This window comes from Podarcis liolepis, assembly GCF_965112155.1.
Source record: "Podarcis liolepis genome assembly, chromosome: 12".
NCBI lineage: Eukaryota > Metazoa > Chordata > Lepidosauria > Squamata > Lacertidae > Podarcis > Podarcis liolepis.
Window position 1 is genome coordinate 54,147,669 of NC_139563.1, and position 21,873 is coordinate 54,169,541.

At 46.0% G+C, this 21,873-nt stretch overlaps 1 protein-coding gene across 1 annotated transcript in view; it reads left to right on the forward strand.

The window, feature by feature from the left end:
* Positions 1–7,496: 7,496 nt before the first annotated feature.
* Positions 7,497–21,873, forward strand: part of EEPD1 (endonuclease/exonuclease/phosphatase family domain containing 1) — a 64,625-nt gene continuing 50,248 nt past the window's right edge. The window contains exon 1 of the mRNA XM_083468821.1: positions 7,497–9,367. Coding sequence (XP_083324947.1) covers positions 8,517–9,367 — 851 coding nt within the window. The 5' untranslated portion in view covers positions 7,497–8,516. The remainder of the gene's footprint in view (positions 9,368–21,873) is intronic.

The following is a 21,873-nucleotide window of genomic DNA, read 5'->3' on the forward strand; positions in this document are numbered from 1 at the left end:
ATATGCTATGAGGTGCGGTGCAACTCTTATGTATATTTACTGAGAAGTCCCAAGATGTTTAATGGGGCATATTCCTATGTGTCTGCAACCTTTGCTGCAGAAGCAGCAGTGAGACGAAATTCAATTTTGGAGAAGCAATTCCCTCTTCATTCCGGCTCCAAAACAGCAGCTATTATTCAAAGCACTCTCCTCGGGTTTTTATTAATGCTAATGTTACTTTCACCCAGAAGCTTCTGCTGCTGAGATCTATGCATTAAAAGTGCTTCAGTCTTTACCACAGTTTGGAAATCTAAATGGCTCTGGAAAGTCTTCGCCACTTGGATGAGCAGCCCTGCTCCAGAATGACAGACAGAACTATTACAGCTGTGCAGAGAGCGGTTATGTCTGCAGGAGGAGAGTTTTCTGCATATCTTTGTCGGCGGCCCGAAACTGAGCTCGAAACTGAGGTCATAAGAGGCGCAATGCGGCAAAGAGACAGTGCATGTACTTTTGTAAAACAATAAAATATTTAATAAAAATTATTATTTTAAAAATCTGTTGCAAGAGGCTCAAGCTATGGGCTCCATGCAGAGACAAAATAAAGGGCCGTACCTCTCGCTCTGCCCATTTTTCCCCTCTGGACCCCAAGGCAGTGGCAGAGGAAGGGGGTGGGGGTGGGGGTGGCCCGCCCTGGGTGTCATCCCTGAGGGGGCGTGACATCGCCGTACCCTCCCCCCCGGACATTCACCACTCTGCCTCTACCTCAAGGAGGTTGCCTCCAGGCTCATGCAGCTCTTCAGCTGAAAAAGTTTCCCCACTGCTGCCGCAGAAACTCAGCTCTGTGAACTGAATGTAAATCTCCCACCAGCCTAAATCTCTCAGCATTCCTACTCCTTTAGGACCCTCGTACCTATAGGACTGCCTCTCCTGGTATGCCCCACGGAGTGCCTCAAGGTCCATAAATAGCAACACCCTAGAGGTCCCGGGCCCTAAGGAAGTCAGATTAGCCTCAACCAGAGCCAGGGCCTTTTCAACACTGGCCCCTGCCTGATGGAACGCTCTGTCTCATGAGACCAGGGCCCTGCAGGATCTGATCTCTTTCCGCAGGGCCTGTAAGACAGAGTTGTTCTGCCTGGCCTTTGGCTTGGAATCAACTTGATCCCCACCCCATCTTTCCTTTTTCCTTTCTCCTTCTGTGATGGAACTCCTATTTGGGGACTTCCCTGGCTTTTTTCTGGCCCACGTAGGACCAGTCTGGATAGTTGGCCTTGATGAAGATTTGACGTTTTCACCCCCAAAATGTTTTTGATTTGAGTTTCTACTGAAATGAGGCTGCATTTTAATGTTGTATTTTAATCTTGTTTTTAAGTTGTATTTTAATCAATTGTTTTTATACCTGGTGTTAGCTGCCCTGAGCCTGGTCTTGGCTGGGGAGGGCGGGGTATAAATAATATTTATTATTATTATTATTAAACTTAGACCAGTGGTTCTCATTTTTTCTCTCCAGGCCACACTTTCAGAATAAAAATTTGCTTGCAGAACACAAAATGTTTTTATTGATAAGAAATACACCGGAAAGCAAAAAGGAACAACTTTTAGCAGCGATTAATTTATGACACAGAAGACAACTACTTTTATAAAAGGATTGTGGGACATCAAGGAACTATAAAACAATGCAGCTACATAAGCACATGAAACACTCCCAAAATATCATCATAAACAAGCCTCTTACATATGTACCTTTAGTATCTATACAAGCTCAATGAACGGTGTGAGCTTGCTTTTACCAGGTAATCTCATTTACATTAGGTCTAATTTGAGACAAACTCTCATTTCATCTACAGATAGGTAGCCGTGTTGGTCTGCCATAGTCAAAATAAAAAAATTCCTTCCAGTAGCACCTTAAAGACCAACTAAGTTCTTGGTATGAGCTTTCGTGTGCATGCACACTTCTTCAGATACACTGAAACAGAAGTTGCCAGATCCTTCTATATAGTGAGAAGGTGGGGAGGGGTATTACTCAGAAGGGTGGTGGGAATGGGAGATTGGCAGATGGCTGAGATGAGCCTGTTGACGACTCTTAACGACTGCAATAGGTCTTACAGGAAAAGGCAAGGGGTGAGAAGGTGAAAAATGGCTTAGTCATGTATAATGAGATAAGAATCCAATGTCTTTGTTCAGACCAGGTCTCTCCATGGTTTTAAGTTTGGTAATGAGTTGCAATTCAGCAGCTTCTCTTTCCAGTCTATTTCTGAAATTCCTTTGTAGTAAAACAGCTACTTTCTCATTTCATCATCAGCACAAGGAAGCCTTTCTCTTTTCTGATCTTTCACATTTGTCAGAGTTGAAAATCCCTGTTCACAACAAGGTGTCACAGAGAACTGTAGAAGAATTGCCAATGCTCTGGAAGACAGGTGTGGATACAGTTTCTGGTTGTATATCCCCCAGAATTATTTTGAAACTAGACTAGACTGAAATGTTTAAATGTTTCTTTGATTGCCCTTGAATCTTCCTGCCCCACTTGCCATTCTCTCCTGCGATGCCAGGGTGGCGCATCAAACCCTGTGAGAACCACTGGCATAGATCTGCCCAAACTGCCATCGCAACGCAACTCCAGTCATGAGGAGGTCTGAAGAACCTGGTTCTTGTGTCAAACTTCAGGGCAACATAGGAACATAAGAAAAGCCTGCTGGCCCATTTAGTCCAGCATCCTGTTCTCACAGTGGCTGACCTGTGGGAAATTCTCAAGAGGACTTGAGTACAAGAGGACCTCCACACCCCAAAGGTTCCAGCAACGGCCATTCAGAAGCTTGAAACTACAAAGCCATTGTGCTTAGTAGTCACTGATGAGGAGACAAACAAGACTAACCATAATTAATAATAATAATAATAATAATAATAATAATAATAATAATAATAATAATAATAATTTATTTATACCCTGCCCATCTGGCTGGGTTTCCCCAGCCACTCTGGGCGGCTTCCAACAGAATATTAAAATACAATAGTCTATTAATCATTAAAAGCTTCCCTAAACAGGGCTGCCTTCAGGTGTCTTCTAAAAGTCTGGTAGCTGTTCTTCTCTTTGACATCTGCTGGGAGGGTGTTCCACAGGGCGGGTGCTACTACCGAGAAGGCCCTCTGCCTGGTTCCCTGTAGCTTTGCTTCACACAGGGAGGGAACCACCACTGCTGGACCTCAGTGTCCAGGCAGAACGATGGGGATGGAGACGCTCCTTCAGGTATACTGGACCGAGGCTGTTTAGGGCTTTAAAGGTCAGCACCATCACTTTGAATTGTGCTTGGAAATGTACTGGGAAATTGGTTAGTCTTCAAGGTGCCACAAGACTCTTCCTTGGTTTTTGAGCCTAACTGTGATCTTCAGATGAAGGGTGGTATAAATAAGTAATAATAATAATAATAATAACAACAACTCATCTCTAAACAACTTTTGTTGTTATTTTCACAGTATAGCTGGGAGATAAGCTAACTGCACATAGTACCAAGCATAAAATTCAAGTGTGGATTTGAACCGAATGGGTAAGTTGTGGGCACTTCTTATCATTGTGGAACAATACCTAAAGGTTCCTTTAGCTTTCTTTTCTTTTATGTAACATTGTTAACGGCTGGGGAAAGACTTAAGTAAGAAACGCATCCGTTTCTGAGAACGAGCTGATCAGTTGATAGGCCAGATCAACAAAAGATACGAACGTTTTTATGGATGTTGCTGCATCTGACCTGTCTTCTCGATTCCTTTGAGCTGTCTTCTGAAGAGAGTCGGTTACGATGCAAAATTACAGGAGCTTTGCCCAGTAACGGTGATTTCTCAACTGCCTTGCATCACTGGTTGTGTTAGTGGAGTATTGCATTCACAGAATGTCCATTTTGCAGAGATGCTTCTGCAACGAAAGCTGCAACCAGGGGGTGGAGTCTTCACTTCAGTGTTTATGTTAAGTGATGACTCATCCCTGGGAGTCTGGGTCTCTCTCAGAAGTTGCCACTATATTGAACAAGCAACTTGGCTTATCTGACTCTCTTTCTGGGACCAGAGAGAGAATAATTCTTGGGCTATATTAACAAGGAAGGAACTTAACAAAAAAAACTGGACTGCAGCACTAGCTGTTTAAGAGCAATGTGTTGATTTGTACTTACAACTTTTTTTGGTAACAAGTTTAAAGACGGTTTGCAGTAGAACTTTGAACTTCCTGGGTGTGGAGAGCTTATTGATTTCATACTTTGCACAAGGTCCAGATCAGGAAATTCCCCTCACATACTTAACAACAGGGAAACATTTAAAGTACTCTTGGTAGAAGGTATCTGTCAAATGTGAAACCAACAATAATTAAGAATGTAGAGATGGGCCTTATTACTTTGCTATGTTTTGTTATGCTTTGTTATAGCACAATTTTCAGACTTACTGTTAAGTTGTTCTAATAGCCCAGGGGTGGGCAACCTTGGGGGGGGGGGCGAGGGGTCCACACGTATTTGGTGGGCAGGAACAGAGGCAGAAGTGGGCAAGCAAGAAATGTAAATTTTACTTTTTTACAATTTGTTAGTTTCTACACACACACACTCGCCTCGCCCCCCCACATCCTCTACCCAGGGAAGCAAGAAGCATTATCGGAGTTCAAGAACCCATTTTACTCAGGCAAGAAGACTCCAGGAGGGTGCAAGCAGTGGTAGACTTGGGGGCTATGGCATCCTGTACAAGGTCAAAATTTGATGCCCCCCTAGCCCTCGCCAGGCTTGGAGAAGGAGATGCAAGGGCACTAGCAGGGTCCTAGAGCGCACATCTCCTTCCCAAATATTCCCAGAGGACAAAAAAAATACACATTTTGTGTATGTGTTAAGTCTGGTGATTGTGCTTATATTACAGCCTTGATTCCATACCAGCCCCAAGCACAATAAGGGGCAGATCCTGCACAGACACATCAAGATATAGGTATTCAAAATTATATTTGTTTTTTGAGATCGGGAAGTTGCCTTACAGGAAAACATGTTGATTTCTAAATCATGGTATTAGCTCTCTAACTTAAAAGTGCTGATGAATGCCAATAAACCAGTCCAAAGGCTGCTATTCAAATGCTGAAACCATATAAAACACAAACTGCCCCCCCCAAAGTGATTAAGTGCAATTCCCTTGTGGAAAGACTACTAAATTCAATTAGCATAGCTTCAGAATGCTATTAATTAGCTTGTATCTACTCAATGCTTTGAAAAGGCAGAGCATTACATAACAAATGTGAAGTATTATAACTCATTTTCCCACTCACAATTTTTCCCGCACCACATTTCCTGACGGAATGCCAAGAATTATTTTTTATATATTTACAACTTATTTTTGTTGTTGCTTCCGCTTGGCAGGGGACCTGAAAAGGAAATGCGTAATGAAAATTATACTCTTCATCTTTGGGCATCCAGAGAAGAAAGATAAGTACTCCAGAGTCCTGCTACAGTTCTTAACAAACAGGAAACCTCACCAGGAATTTCTTTGTCAGGTGTAACGGGAACTAGAGGGAGTCAGCTGCAACCTCACGACTTCTTTGCAATGTGACACCATATGCACATGGGTAATCACTCCCATTCCAAAAATTCACCCTGGAATGACTTCACCGCACCAGATGTTAATCTGAATGCACCTATTGATAATGATTACAAATCACATCTGCACTCTGCTCTTTGTCCAAGAAGCTCAGGGCATCATAAAGGTAAAGGGACCCCTGACCATTATGTCCAGTCGTGGCTGACTCTGGGGTTGCGGTGCTCATCTCGCTTTATTGGCCGAGGGAGCCGGCATACAGCTTCCGGGTCATGTGGCCAGCATGACTAAGCTGCTTCTGGCAAACCAGAGCAGCGCACGGAAACGCCATTTACCTTCCTGCCAGAGCGGTACCTATTTATCTACTTGCACTTTGATGTACTTTCGAACTGCTAGGTGGGCAGGAGCAGGGACCGAGCAACGGGAGCTCACCTCGTTGTGGGGATTCGAACCGCCGACCTTCTGATTGGCAAGTCCTAGGCTCTGTGGTTTAACCCACAGCGCCACCCATGTCCCTACAGCGCCACCCACGTCCCTACAGTGCCACCCACGTCCCTCAGGGCATCATAGGTGAGGTTATTTATTTTATCCTTCCAACGAAGAGGTGGGGGTAGGTTAGGCTGGTGCACAACTGCTTTCCCAGAGCTGCTCAGTGATATTCAGATCCGAATCCAGACATGAAGACATTATATTTGTAGAGCATTCTGATTTGGAAACAACCCCTTGTGGCATTGAGTTCCAACGTCTCTCTCTTTTGGGGCGCTTTCCAGCTCTAAAAACAAATAAATGCATAAAACGGTTCAGTTAATTTACACCACAAGCCAGCACGAGGCTGGAGGCTTTGATATTGGTAAGAAACCACACCACTGTCTCCAAAACATATTTGCATTCTGCCCTTTTCAAAATTAATCATAGAACTTCGAAATAGCTAAGTGTACCTGCCGCTGCAGTACCAATTCAGAGTTTGTTGTTAAGTTTTTGGATGGGGTTAGATTTTATTCAGTAAGGCCCCAAAGCTTTAACCATTAACAAACAAATACCCTGTTTTTTGTTTGCACTTGTGGCTTCCTTTTTATGCTTACTGATTATTTATTTCTTCTATTGTTGTTGTTGTTGATGATTTAATTTTCTATACTGCCCTTCATCCGAAGATCACAGAGCAGTTTACAATACAAAAACACAAAAATATATACCATAATAATGCAGAAAACCAATTCCCCCTCCAGCCCAGTTTAAAAGGCCATAGATTAGTCAAAGGCCCGGGAGAATGGGAATGTTTTTGCATGGCCCCTAAATATATGGAATGAAGGTGCTAGACAAGCCTCCTTGGGAAGAGCATTCCGCAAGCAGGGAGCCACCACAGAAAAGGCCCTTTCTCGTGTTGCCACCCTCTGGACACAAAGAAGGGCCCCAGATGATGGTTGCAGGGTCTGGTTCAGTTTATCTGGGGAGAGGCTGTCCTGGAGGTATTGTGGTCCTGAGCCGTTTAAGGCATTATAGGTCAAAACCAGCATTTAAACTGAGCCTGGAAAGTACAGTTGGGGCTGAATCATGGTAATATGTTCAAACTGTCATGCCATGGTGAGCAACCTGGCTGCTTTATTCAGCACCAGCTGAAGTTTCGGAACCGTCTCCAGAAGCAGCTCCATGTAGAACGTGTTGCAGTAATCCAGCCTAGAGATTAATAGAGCACAGACCACAGAAGTTGGGCTATCCCTGCCCAGATAGGAGCGCAGCTGGGCCACCAGCCCAAGCTGATGGAAGGCACTCCTTCTCCTTCTATTTCCTACACGAGTAGCTCTAACCATGCAGCACAAGAACAAAAAGAGGTGAGTCAAAAGAGGCATCCCGTCTTCTACTTTGGAAGCCGCGGGATTTCGCATTCCCAGCGCATGCCTTCGGTGTGATGCGCCCCAGTCACGCCGTGCGTAAAAATCGGCGAGGTGGCCCGAGGGGAGGATGAGCTGCTCCTTCCTGGCTTGGGGAACAAGTGGAAGGCAAAGGCTGGCTTCTCCCTCCCGCAGCTGGGCGTGAGGCGACTCTCCGCCCCCGAAGGTAGCAGCCCCAGCGGCTCCGGCTCCGCCTTGCCGAGAGGGCGGGCCGAGCGCCCGGTCCTTGGCCGCGGCGCTTTGCTGATCCCCGGCTCATAACAAGCCGGGCGCGCCGGCGGAGGGAGCAGAGCGCGGCTGGAGGAGAGCAGCGGAGACCCCCCATCTCGTAGGAGCCGGAGCGGAATAGGGCCGCCCGGGGGGGAGTGGTTGGCCGAGCGGTACAAGCCCTCCGGAGGAGGACGGCGCTTCCCTTCCCAGCGCCCCATTTCTCCTCCTCCTTCCTGGCTTGGCCAAAAAGCAACGCGGTGGGGAAATCGGCGGGCAGAGAGGAAGGAAAGGGAGCCGCACGTGAGGAGGGGACGCCGCGCAAGGAAAGGAAGCGCGCACGGCTCGCCGAGCCTCGGCTGCAGCCCGGCGCGATGCTCCGCTAAGCGCAGCTTTTTTCTTGGCAAAGGGACGCAGGGATTGCGCGCCCCCTCCGCGCTGCAGCCGCTGATCCGGGGCAGAAACCGGAGCAAGAAGCGCTTTCTCCCAAATTTGCAGCCGGCGCGTTGACCATCAGCTTTTGCGGCTGCCCTTCTCGGTCGCAGGCACGCATGCCTGCGCCTGTTTGTATTTGGAATATTTTTAACTTTGCCCTGCGCTTGGAGTGCCGTCCAGCAGCCCGCGAATATCCCAGCCGCTTGCCAAGTTTGATTTTGGAGCCCGGTGTTTACAGCCCGCCTCCGTCCCTCCCTCCCTCCCAGGAGGAATATTTTGATGCCAGTTTCTTGAATGAGACGCTTAAGGTCTTCTGCTTCTGATGTTTCCTGCCTGCTAAGGAGGGAATCCTGGACGGTGCAGAGTGCCACGCTACTGCTGTGCAGGCCAGCTGTCTCCTTAAGAGCCACCAAGCGCCTCCAGAGCGACCGTGGATTATTGCACCCCTGCTAAAGCAAGACAGCCAGCATGGGGGGCAACCTTGGCTGCCACCGCTCCATCCCCAGAGACCCCTCGGACCTGTGCCACAGCCGCAAATTTAGCGCGGCGTGCAACTTCAGCAACATCCTCGTGAACCAGGAGAGGCTGAATATCAACACGGCCACCGAGGAGGAGCTCATGACTCTGCCCGGGGTCACCAGGACGGTTGCGCAGAGCATTGTGGAATACCGGGAGTATATTGGGGGCTTCAAGAAGGTGGAGGACTTGGCCCTGGTGAGTGGGGTCGGAGCTGCCAAGCTGGAGCAGGTGAAGTTTGAGATCTGCGTGAGCAGCAAAGGGAACTCGGCACAGCACTCGCCCAGCTCCTTGCGGAAGGAGCAGAATCTCGACCACCTTTCAGCCGCGAAGATCAATATCAACACGGCCACCCCTGCCCAGCTCATGAGCATCCGTGGCGTCACGGAAAAAATAGCCAACGGCATTGTCGAGTACCGCCGAGAGCACGGGCCCTTCAAGAACATTGAGGACATGGTCAAGATGGACTGCATCAACTCTTCGTTCTTGGACAAAATCCGGCACCAGATATTTGCCGAGCGCTCAAGGCCTCCTTCTACGAATACCAATGGCGGCCTCAACTTCATGGTCAAGCCTCACCCGAGCCCCACCTCGCTGAGCCTCCAGAGCGAGGACTTGGATTTCCCTCCTGGAGGACCCACGCAGATTATCTCCACGCGGCCCACCGTGGAGATGTTTGGTGGGGTGCGGGATGGGAAGCCTGTGCTGAGGCTGGCCACCTGGAATCTGCAGAGCTGCTCCGTCGAAAAAGCCAACAATCCTGGCGTGCGAGAGGTCGTGTGCATGACGCTGCTGGAGAACAGGTATGGGACCTCTTGTGCAGTACCTGCGGGGAGTTATCCTTCGCCTGTTTGTTTCATGCTTCCCTTGGCTTTGTGATGACTTCCTGGTTCAAGCCAGGAATGGGGGACCTTTTGGCCTTCCCAATGTTACCGGACTGCAGCTCCCATCAGTCCTGACAGTTAGCCATGCTGGCCTGGCCTGATGGGAGCTGGAGTCCAGCAATATCTGGAGAGCCGCAGGTTCCCCACCGCTGCTTTCAAACAAAATATGATGGGACAAACTGAACTCAACTGTTCCCTGTTTATCTGTAAGCCCATAGCTAATCCTGTTAACCTTTGCCTATAGGCCCAAAATAATGCCCATTGGACATATTCAGATGCTACAGCCTACCATTTGAACCTTTCTGTGTAACTGCTGTTGAGATATGTTCAGAAACTGACTCATCAGGGCCAGTGTCCCATGAATGGCAACCGAGAACAGTATACATAAGTAGGAATATTTCCACGCTCCCCATTCTGTTATCTCTTAGCAGATGTGTGCATTTGAGCCTGAATCTGCTCCAATTCCTTAACAATTTTTTTTAAGCAAAAGGTGGGTGGATGGAGCCAAAATCAGAGGGGGCATCATTCTCATTCTCCTGTCTGCAATTTCCTCCTTGCTGTCTTGTCTCCTGATGTCTCTTTCCCCATTACTGAAAGTGAGCTTGGTTGTGCGGCAAAAACACTTGAGGTGTGTAGGGTTTTTCTTCCCCTTCACCCGATTTCCCCCCTTTACTCTCATCTGGATCCCCTGCTGTCTGTTTTCTGTGTGGTTTGGGTAGATTCGGGATTAAACATGCAGATCTGAAGCCAGCTTCTCATGAAGTTTGAACCTGAGATTTTGGAGGTCTTGGGCATATCACATGGACTTGGGAGTCCCAAAATATGAGAGCTACCATGCAGAGGCCACTGAAAAGTATGCAACATCTTGTGTGCTGGCTCATCCATTTGACCTGCTAACATGCCAGCATTCTGCAGCCAGGTAGTGTCCACACTGATCTCAAATTGCATTTGTGTTCGTTGGTGTGTGTACAACACAGGTAAGTGCCCTCTCAGGACCTTTGCATGGAAGCATTCGTGTTTAAATCAGTCTTAAGGCTAATGAATGAGGGAGGCGGGCCTCCGGACAATGAGAATTTCTTGTCAAATTTAAATTGCCCTGGCAGTCTACTAGTCCATGTGTTTCAGTCAAGGCAAGCTCCAGGGCAAGGGTTTGGTTGTCTGGTCAAGAGTTTTGAATAGTCATTAGGAACAAGAAGTGAGTACTTTATTGCTGCAACTTCTTGTGCTTAGCAGTTTCTTTAGAAAGAGGCACCATGAGCAAGAATTTGTGTATATATACGTTGCCATGGCAAGCATTGCTTGAAAACCGTGCTGTGTTCATCGGAGGTTCAGTGAGAAGTGACCTCATTATTTTGAAACTGAAGTAATGCTGTGTGTCAAACCCCATTTTCCCTTTCTGTTCTTTCGTGGAAAAATAGCCCCTCTCTCTCTCTCTCCAGAAAAGCTTGATTTGATAAAGTTGTCTTGGTTCCTAGATGGAGAAAGTTACATAAAAGACTTAAAGGGGTATTTTTCGTAGGAGTGATTTCAGACCTGTGATTTACTGTATTTTTGCCAAAGAACTTTCCCCCCCCCCCCAGCCTGCACTGCAATCTGAACTTGAGTAACGGCCATTGTTCACATGTCCGCAGTGCAGAGATGAAACGCTGCATTTGGTATATACCATATTGCGGTACGTTTTGTTTTCCCACAAGCAGAAGCATGCTGGAGCGCTGAGAGGCTTCTGTGGGTTGGACCAGAAGGAAGGCATGAGCAATTCGTGTTTACAGCGGTGAAGCTTGTGCTGCAATCTTCTTCCCTTGCAACATAGGGCTGTGAGTGATCAAAAACGTACACATAGCAGTCCTTGCCTTGAAAACTTTCAGGAAAACAGAAGAACACACCCCTTTTCAAAAGTTCCTGGTCTGGGTCGCAAGCAGGTTCGGACAGTCTCATGCACAGGATTCAGAAGTTTCAATTACATATCATCACCCAATAACAAAGGGATTGGCAGCTGCAAGAACTTATTTTGTGATCTTCAGGTTGCAATCAGGTGGCCCTGGGAGAGTGTCCCCGGGGCCTATAATAGAAACATTATAGAAACATTAGATGCTACTTTAAAATGAATTAGGCCATTGTTCCATATAGATCAGCGTTGTCCATGTTAACTGTCAACAACTCTTTAGGGTTTCAGATGGAAGTCCTGGCAAATTGTGTCTTGTTTTTTAAGCCACAAAACGTGAGTGCAAGCGCACTCTGCACCCTCCTTTTCACAGCCCTGCTGGGATTTCGACAAACAGTTTCAACTGCTTGTGGGTTTCCCACACCTTAGGAAAGCAGCCTTAATGGAGGGAAAGATTCGACCAGCTACTCTTGAATTGATTGTGCTCGAATAGCCTCATTGTCGGTTACAGACAAATATGACTAGCCTTTTGCATTTTGCCAGGTAGCAGAGTTCATACACTTTTTTCGGAGGTAGGTCCTGCTGGGTTTAATGGAGTTGACTCCCAAGTAAATGTGCCTAGGAACAGAAGTGTTGATCATGTTGCTAAACCGTCATGTTGTACAGCCCTTCCCATACTGTACTGTGTCAAGTGAAAGGAAATTGCCCCACCCCATGAAAAAGATCCAAATCTAGCATGTCAGGGAACAAGACAAGCCAGAACTGTTCTCCCTGACATGCTAGCTTTCTGTGAGCAGGGAAACATGACATGAGGGAAGCATCTGAAACATGTCCTTCACTTTTAGATGGCAGGGTCTGGGCACAACGGGGCACCTTGATCCATTTAATTAAGGACATCAACTTTCATGGGGGGAGAGAACATGACCTATAAGAAGTTTCACCCTAGCCTCTGATCATTGTTACTGGCAGAGCCAGCCCACCTATGAGGCAAGGTGAAGCAAAATACCTCAGGCAGAAGGATCCCCAGGGGCAGCAGACCCCAATGTAGATATTTACTCCCTCCTTGTTCATTAGGTAGGTCTCCCCTCACCCCATCTTCCCTGGCAAGGAGGGAGGTGCCATTTTGTAGATTACCTCAGATGCCAAAATGTATTGGGCTGGCCCTGGTTACTTGGGGCGAAATTGTTCTTCAGCATTGAGAATCTCTTTACTTTTTTTCCTCCTTACTGGACCTGCTCCTTTGCCACCCACAGCATCCTGATGTGCAGAAATTTCAGTAGGTGCAGCTTTTCTGGGCAGGAGGGAAGACAAACACAAGGGATCTTTGATCCCCCCGGCCCAAACACACTTGCCTTTCCTGCAAACCCCAACGAACGTAATGGTAATATTTAACCCACGGTTCTGCTTCGACGTCTCTCTTTGTCGTTTTCTTGCAACAGCTGGCGCTTATTGCTAATGCATATTTGATACCGTTATTCTTAGGTTCAGGAAGCAAGCTGCCCCTCAAGGCATTTGTTCTGTTTTGCAATATGCTACCTTTAGATGAGTTAGCTTGAATCCTGCATCTCCCTGGGCTGGTTTGGTTTCCTTTGCTCCTGAGCAGGGAAAACAAAACGTGCACCACCATTTACTCTCCTGCGGCTGAAAGGGATCCTTCGCTTTTCTGAACAGCCCGCAGAAGGGTTTGGTTGTCTTCCCGTGATGCAGAGCATCCTTCGCCAAGCCGGTGCCCTCCAAAGGCTTTGGACTGCAATTCCCGTCAGCCAGCACAGCCGCTGCAATCCCAAACATCTGGAGGCGACCGGCTTGGCGAAGGCTGATAAATTGTTTAATCCTCTTACGCTCAATGTTCTCCGCCACATCAATTGTGTTAATCCTTCTCAAAAGCTTCTTCTATCCTATGAATGAATATGCCAGCTTCTCACAGACAGCACGGTCTTCTCCTCCCCCATTTTTTGAAATGAATCATTTCCCTCTGTTTTAAATGGTGGGCTCCTAACTTTCCTCCCCACCCCTTTCATTTTTTGGTAGCTGCAGTATTTAACACTTAGTCCGTGGTGGGGTTATTGAGGCGGCAGTTGGCAAGGTTGTCACCTGTGCTATTGACCTCCAGTAAACCTTTGAATCTCTCTTCCTGAGCTTTCTGATTTTTCCGTTCTGAAGATGAACGCGGCATTCATCTTTGACTGTGAACGGCATATTCTTTCTTCTTTCTTCAAAAAGATCGTGGTGGATGTCTTTTGCATTTGTGGTTTGTTTGTTTGTTTGTTTGTTTGTTTGTTTGTTTGTTTGTTTGTTTGTTTTTAAAAAAGGAAAGCACTTCCACCCTTCCGTTCTGCCCCTACTTCTCTCATATTGGATTTGGAACGGAGACTGGCTTGTCGAAAAGTGATGGTGAGCCATTTGACTAGTGGATCAGAAGCGTTCCCATAACCATGCGGTCGATTGTTCTACAAGTGATATTCCTAAGGGCATATTTCAACACATATATAAAACTGCTTGGATGATTTTTGGCTTCCTCTAAACTAAAGAACAACAAGCAGTTTTGTGCAAGGACCAAAAAGTCTTTGGCTATATACACACGCCTTACATTTAAAGCACGCAACTCCCCCCAAATAACCTTGGGAACTGTAGTTTTTAAAGGGGTGCTGGGAATTGTAGCTCTCTGGCGGGAAGACTACAGTTCCCAGGGTTCTTTGGGGGAGATCACGTGCTTTATATGGATGGTGTGTATGCCGCCAGAGAGTCAAGCCTCTTTATAAAACCACACTCCCCAGTCCTGTGTTCCAAGCCATGACAACAAGGCAAATTTCAAACTGGTTTTAAAATGTGTATTGTAGGCATTGCCTTAAGCTGTGATAGGAAAAAGCTGCACCCTTTGTCCCTCCTTGGGGGTTAGTATTGACCCCCTCTCCCTTTTCAAAAAAGGCTCCCTCATTTGTCCAAATAAATGTACTGTATGTGTGGTTGGTAATGAGACTTTCGCTTTTTGCTTTTATTTTATTTTATTGCTGGTGTTCCTTGTGTTGGGCATACAGTGGTACCTCAGGTTACATACGCTTCAGGTTACATACGCTTCAGGTTACAGACTCCGCTAACCCAGAAATAGTGCTTCAGGTTAAGAACCTTGCTTCAGGATGAGAACAGAAATCGTGCTCCGGCGGCACGGAAGCAGCAGGAGGCCCCATTAGCTAAAGTGGTGCTTCAGGTTAAGAACAGTTTCAGGTTAAGTACGGACCTCCGGAACAAATTAAGTACTTAACCCGAGGTGCCACTGTATTTCTAATGTGTGCTGTCTTCCCCATGCCTACATCTTTTGGGCTTCAAAATGACATGCCCAGTGGGCAGGATCTCATCGTGACACCAGATTGCAGTACATTTCCTGGGGGAGATAAATGAACAAGTTGCTCCATGCAAGAATTCCTGTCACAAAACGCACAGGGTGAGATCTAGGCAAGGCTGTGGGCAGCCTGAAGTTAAGAAAAAAATGTTGAAAACTAAAGAACAATTAAAACGCTGTTCCCAGAAAAGCTGAATTATGCAAAGCTTTAAGCTTTGTGAGTGGCAGTCGTCTTACTCCGAAGGCCTGGGACTGCTAGTTTTATTTGAAGCTGAGAGGAAGCTACGTACATAGTCTGCCCACACATCCCAAACTTCCCTTTGCAAATATCATGCCTAGAAACCTGTCTAGCCTCCAAGTCTTGGGCTAATGAACATTCTCAGCCAATGGAGAGCTGCTTTCAGAGCACCTCTTTCCTCCTAGCTCTGCTAGGAGTGATGTTCATGCATGAGGACCGATACCATTCTGCTGCTAATCCAACAATATACATGTCTGAAAGCACCAACAAAGACTGTGTGCTTTTGTTAGTTTATTTTTGTATGCTCAGCTCTTGGTGGCTTGGCAGAGTGGTAAGGTGTGTCTGTTTTGTTCCTTATCTCTTCCTTTATCTCCTTGTATATTTTCCTGTACCCATTCTAATAATACTCTGGAGTACATCCAAGACAAACTCGGCTGTAATAAAAGAGCAGGAAAAAGCACAGCCCTAATAACATGAGCACACACAGAAATCATTAGCTCCAAAAGTATGCAATAAAAAATAATAATACTCTTGTTTTAGCATTTTTCAAGTCTAAGCTCTGGAAATCTAAAATAATAATGATATTATTTGTACCCCGCGCATCTGATTGGGTCGTCCCAGCCACTCTGGGAGGCTGACTGTGTTTAAACAACTTGTAGAGAGGAAATCTGAGGCCTGTATATGCACTTAGAAGCTGCGCTGCAGGTGGGAACCCTGATAATCTGGAAACGCAAACACTTAGAATAACCCTTCAGATTTCCCTGTGTCGAAACACAGAATCATGCTGTACTCGGAATACATTCTGCAAATGTAAGCTTGGAAGAGGAGAACTGCATGCAACCTTAGACTTGCTTTCCACAATCTTTAAGAATTCAGCTTGTCAAAGAATCCGAAAACTTTGGACAAGGAGTGTCAGAGGGCAAATAATTGTTGTTGTTTGTAGTGGCAAAGTAGTCATGGGAGCATAGGAGCCGACTCCTAGGGGCTGTGGGGGCTTTAGCCAACGCAATAAAATACTTGGGGGGCCGGCACCCCCCAAGTTGATGGGCATTGCCATTCAAATGGGGTGTGTGCACTGTGTCATGTGATCGATTATGCTGGGCGGGGCTTACCTGGGGCCCCACAATATTTCGTTCAAGTTGGCAACCCTGAATGGGAGACTGGGGGGGGGGGGGAATCTGTGCTGGGAAATATAAACCTTGGGTAACTAACCAGTGGAATCTGCCTTGCAATTTAATAAGAAGTTCTCCACATTTCCAAATTTTTCTCTCACCCTTAGCGCTAATGACCTGCTGATTTAGCACAGTGTCTGAGATTCTTGGGATGCTATATTGAAATGGTTCATGCACCTTGGAAAGCTAGAGTACAGGTGAAACTTGGAAAGTTAGAATATTGTGGAAAAGTTCATTTATTTCAGTAATTCAACTTAAAAGGTGAAACTAATATATGAGATAGACTCATGACATGCAAAGCTAGATATGTCAAGCCTTTATTTATAATTGTGATGTTTATGGTGTACAGCTGATGAAAACCCCAAATTAACCATCTCAGAAAATTAGAATATTAAATGAAATCAGCAAAACAAGGACTGCAAATAGAGCAATATTGGACCTCTGAGAAGTAGAAGCATGCATATGTACTCAGTACTTGGTTTGGGCCCCTTTTGCATCAATTACTGCCTCAATGCGGCATGGCATGGATGCTATCAGCCTGTGGCACTGCTGAGGTGTTATGGAAGACCAGGAAGCTTCAATAGCAGCCTTCAGCTCTTCTGCATTGTTTGGTCTCATGTCTCTCATCTTTCTCTTGGCAATGCCCCGTAGATTCTCTATGGGGTTCAGGTCAGGTGGGTTTGCTGGCCAATCAAGCACAGTAATCCCATGGGCATTGAACCAGGTTTGGGTACTTTTGGCAGTGTGGGCAGGTGACAAAGTCCTGCTGGAAAATGAAATCAGCATCCCCATAAAGCTCGTCTGTGGAAGGAAGCATGAAGTGTTCCAAAATCTCCTGGTAGATGGCTGCGTTGACCCTGGACTTAATGAAGCACAGTGGACCAACACCAGCTGATGACATGGCTCCCCAAATCAACACAGACTGTGGAAACTTCATACTGGACTTCAAGCATCTGGCATTGTGTGCCTCCCCATTCTTCCTCCAGACTCTGGGTCCTTGGTTTCCAAATGAGCTGCAAAAGCTGCTCTCACCAGAAAAGAGATTTGGGGAGCCATGTCATCATGGGTCCCCAAACGATCCTAGGTTTGTCCCTGTGCAAAAGGGACTGGGAGGAGCAATGCCGCTGCCATCTCCTCTGGAGCCAGCAGGGTTTGCTTTCGTGGTGGGCAAAGGCAGCCATTTCTGTGCCAGATGCCAGCACCTAAGCTTGCATAGCAGAGCTTCTGTTCAATGTACTCTTGTGGCTCAGTGGTAGTGAAATATACTCGGAGTCGAGTGTGGATTTCATGCTCTTTATTCAGCTCATAGTAGTGAGGAGGAACGGAAGTTCCCCCGAAATGTCTGCTTTATATACATTATTTACACAATGGGCCCCACGTGATTGGCTAATTCCGGGATTCTCCTGTAGGCCAATCAGGTTGCAGATTCACTTCCACCTGGAGTTGGATTGGGTGGCTCCTGAGGACCAATCAGACTGCTGCATTCTGGATCCTATTGTTCTAGGACCAATCAGACTGCTGCATTCTGGATCCTATTGTTCTAGGACCAATCAGACTGCTGCATTCTGAATCCTGCTGAATCCTAGGGCCAATCAGACTGCTGCAATTTGGATCCTATTCAACTCAGTACATAACAGGTAGAATACCTGCTTGGCATGCAGAAGACTCAACCTTTAACATCTTCCGGTAGGACTGGGAAAGACCCCTGTGTCTCAAAACTCTGGAAGGCCACTACCAGTCAGGGTGTAAACAACGCTGATGGATCAGTGGTCTGACTTAATTGTAAGGCAACTTCCCATGTTCTTATGGATTATTTAGGATGCAGCACTAAACACCGTGATCTGGCAGTAACTTTGGTTGACATAAGAGTTACATAAGAGTAGACATGTGCAGGATTGTGCTTCACGTGCTGTAGAAACTTCCTGGCGCTGTCAAACCAGCATTACAGCGTTGCTTTCCCTTTTCCTAAGGCTTGTGGTTTGCTTTGCAAAAATTCAAGCATTTCTTTCTCTTCTGCATTGCAGTCTTGGCATCTCCCGTTCATTGGGAGACTTTAAGAACAAAGCGTCTTGTTGTAAAGCTGGTCTTGCTTTCTGCTAGGCTACTTCTCCGTGTTTAGAGGAATAATCTCTTTAGGAACACGGACGACAGGGGGAATTTAGCTCAGACATTGTGCTATGGGGAAATGCTTTGCAACATCGACCTGTTCCAGAGAATAGTCGTCTGACTCAGAACTAGCATGTCTTTAACAAAGGCTGCATGCATACGAACACATCTGTAGCACAAAAAGGGAAGAACGTCAAGGAGAGAATGGTTTCTGGTCCCTCATTTGGTTCTGAGTCCTGGGAAGGAGCTCTGGTCCTGAGAGGAAAGGATGAAAAATCAACAAAATAAGGCAAACCAGTTTGAAGTAGTAGTAGTAGTAATAATAATAGTAATAATAATAATAATAATAATAATAATAATAATAATAATAATAATAATTTATACCCCGCCCATCTGGTTGGACTTCCCCAGCCACTTTGGGCAGCTTTCAACAAAATATTAAAATACCGTAATACATCAAACATTAAAAGCTTCCCTAAACAGGGTTGCCTTCAGATGTCTTCTAAAAGTCTGGTAGTTGTTGTTCTCTTTGACATCTGGTGGGAGTGCGTTCCACAGGGCGGGTGCCACTACCGAGAAGGCCCTCTGCCTGGTTCCCAGTAACTTGGCTTCTCGCAGTGAGGGAACCGCCAGAAGGCCCTCGGCGCTGGACGAGTGAGTTAACCAGTTTCCAAACGCTCCTTGTCGTTCTGAACCAATCCTTCTTTCAGGCCCTCAGAAGATCGGGTTGGGCACAGTCCACTGTGGGAACGGTCTGGCTTCTCAGTGCCAGGGGTTTGGCTGCTGATAACCGACTATGGCTACCCTGAAAGAGCAGGAGATGCTCAGAAGCACACATTGCGTCCTCTAAGGCAGGGGTCAGCAATCTAAGGCCCATGGGCCACAAGCGCCCCACGGGGGTCGTTTAACCGGCCCAGGAGCCGCCCCCCGAACCGAGCTGCCCACTTGGCGAGTCCCTGCGCACTGCGCTAAACCGGCACAGTGCAAGGACTCACTTCCGCAGCACCGGAAATCGTGTCTCCGCATGTGCTGATGTCGAAAATTACGTCTGTGCAGAGGCCGACGCTGCAAATCACAGGCGCGCACACAGTCCGGTCCACAGAGGGATGAACCGGCCCAGGCGAGGTAAACCTTGCCACCCCCTGCTCTAAGGCAGTGGTGTCTGTGCCTGGCAAATGGACAGCTCTGTTTCAAGACATATGTAGCCCACGTTAAACCAGTTGTCCACAAAGTGCCTTTTTGCAGGTTGACAAAGGCACAACAGAGAGAATCTTCCATCGGTGGGCGAACCTCTGGTGCAAGGCTTGAATGCATTGTTTGTCGCAGTTGGAGATGAAGACTGGGCTCAAAACGTAACCCTTTTTCTGTGAAGGATTTGAAGGAAGAGAGAGATGCGGCTGTGCTGGTGGCTTGGGAGGGAGTTCAAGGCTTGAGAAACGACGAGAGAGAATGGGTGGAAACACTGGCAAGAGTGGGACACTTTGGTGTGGCAGGTCTACACCTGGAAACAAGAGCAGAAGACGTAAGGATACAGAGCACTTTAGAAGTAAGGAATAGTCCCAAAGTGCAGGTTGTATCATCTAAACTTCAGTTGTTACACAGATCTGATTTTCATCTGCTCTTTACTCACTCTTTTTTCTCTGTTCTGCAATGGGTAGTCACAGCATGCTTGCAGAACACCATGTAAGGATGTGAGGACAGCTTGAGGAGGGTTTTAACAGAATGACCGTTGCTGGAAATGAAACACAGTTGTAGAGAAAAATAGAATTCTCATGCTTCATGTTTCCCTAATGACTGTTTCTGTAAAATACAGTGTTTATTTTGTCTTAAAGCAGTCTGCCCTTTTGCAAGTATTCCAATTACTGTAAGAAGATTGCACATACAGAGCTTTCTTAAAAATACTCTCTCTCTCTCTGCCCTTGGTTATCCTTCTGACATCTTCCTGTTTGATCTTAATAAAGCATTTAATTTGTGGTTCTCCTTCACTTGTATGAAGTTCAACTCCTCATGTGTTGTTTCATATGGCGGCACAATTATTATTATTATTTTTAAAGAAACTGGGCAATTCTATTTGTAAGGCCACATAGATGAAGGATCTTCCTTTTCTCTTGCTCTCTGCTCTCGTCTCCTTCAAGATGCAGGACGTATTCTTTGTTGCCTTGCGGATATAATTACCTGCTCTCTTAAGATCCAGTGACTTTAGTGAAGGCAAACATCTCTGAATAGTTCCTTTGTAAAAGGAGATGCTTGCAGGAAGCCCCCGGTTCTCTGTTTACTATTAACAGGACTTAGGCATTCAATCCTCAGGTTCATTGCATCACAGCCTGACAGCAGAATCGAAGTCAGAAGTTTCTTCAAGTTTCTTCATTTTTTTTTAAATAAATATTTATTGCAATTTTAAACAACAAAAATAACAACAAAACTACAGAAAAACGAAAAAAAAATACAGAGTAAAATTATATAAAGAAATAAGAATAAAGAGAATAAGAATAAAAGATAAGAAAAAAAAATTACAAATGTTCATAAGTCATACTTTCATGATCTTTGGACTTCCTCGCATCACCCTCCCCTGCGTTCTCCATCATATAGTTAAATACAGCAATTTATTACCTTACTTCCAATCTTATTTTGTAATTCTCAGATATCCAATTCCAAATTATAAATATTATGATCATAAATTAACCTGCTAAATTTGAACATAGTGTTTCTTCAAATTTCATATATCTTACATTAGGTTTACTGCTGCCATATTGCTCTCATTTGTGCATACTCCTAACATTCATACAATTTATAACGTTTCTGTAAATAGTCTTTGAATTTTTTCCAGTCCTCTTCCACCGTCTCTTCTCCCAGGTCTCGAATTCTGCCAGTCATTTCAGCCAGTTCCATGTATTCTATCAGTTGCGTCTGCCATTCTTCCAGAGTGGGCAAATCTTGTGTCTTCCAATGCTTTGCGATAAGTATTCTTGCTGCCGTTGTTGCGTACATAAAGAAAGTTCTGTCCTGGTTTCTTCAAGTTTCTTCAGAAGTCAGTCCCAACTGAGGCTCCCTCCCAGGAACGGGTGCCTAGGATTGCAGTTCACAGTGTAAAGTCAGTGCAGAAGTCAATTCCATGGGGCCTTATTCACAGATCAATGTGAATAGGATTGCAGCCTTATACACTTCTTTTAAGAGTGCAAGAAGAATCCTGCTGGATCAAGCCAAAGTTTCATCCAGCCCACCACCTGGCCCTCATAGTAGCTAACCAGATGCCCGCAAGCAAAACCAGACAATAGCAGCACTGAGTTGTTATCGATAGTATCTCTTAGCACAGGGGTCAGCAAACTTTTTCAGCAGGGGGCCGGTCCGCTGTCCCTCAGACCTTGTGGGGGGCCGGACTATACTTTGAAGGGATAACACAGAGATGCATTTTAAATAAAAGCACACATTCTACTCATGTAAAAACACGCTGATTCCCGGACTGTCCATGGGCCAGATTTAGAAGGCGATTGGGCATTGGGCTGGATCCAGCCCCTGGGCCTTAGTTTGCCTACCCATGATTTACTGTGAAGAAATTCCAATGAAAATCCCTGTTATTACATATTTTACATGGCTGCTTATTTGTATATATTTTAAAATGATATATATATATGGGTGTTTTATGGTGGCCTATATTTGTAAAGGGACACGGGTGGTGTTGTGGTCTAA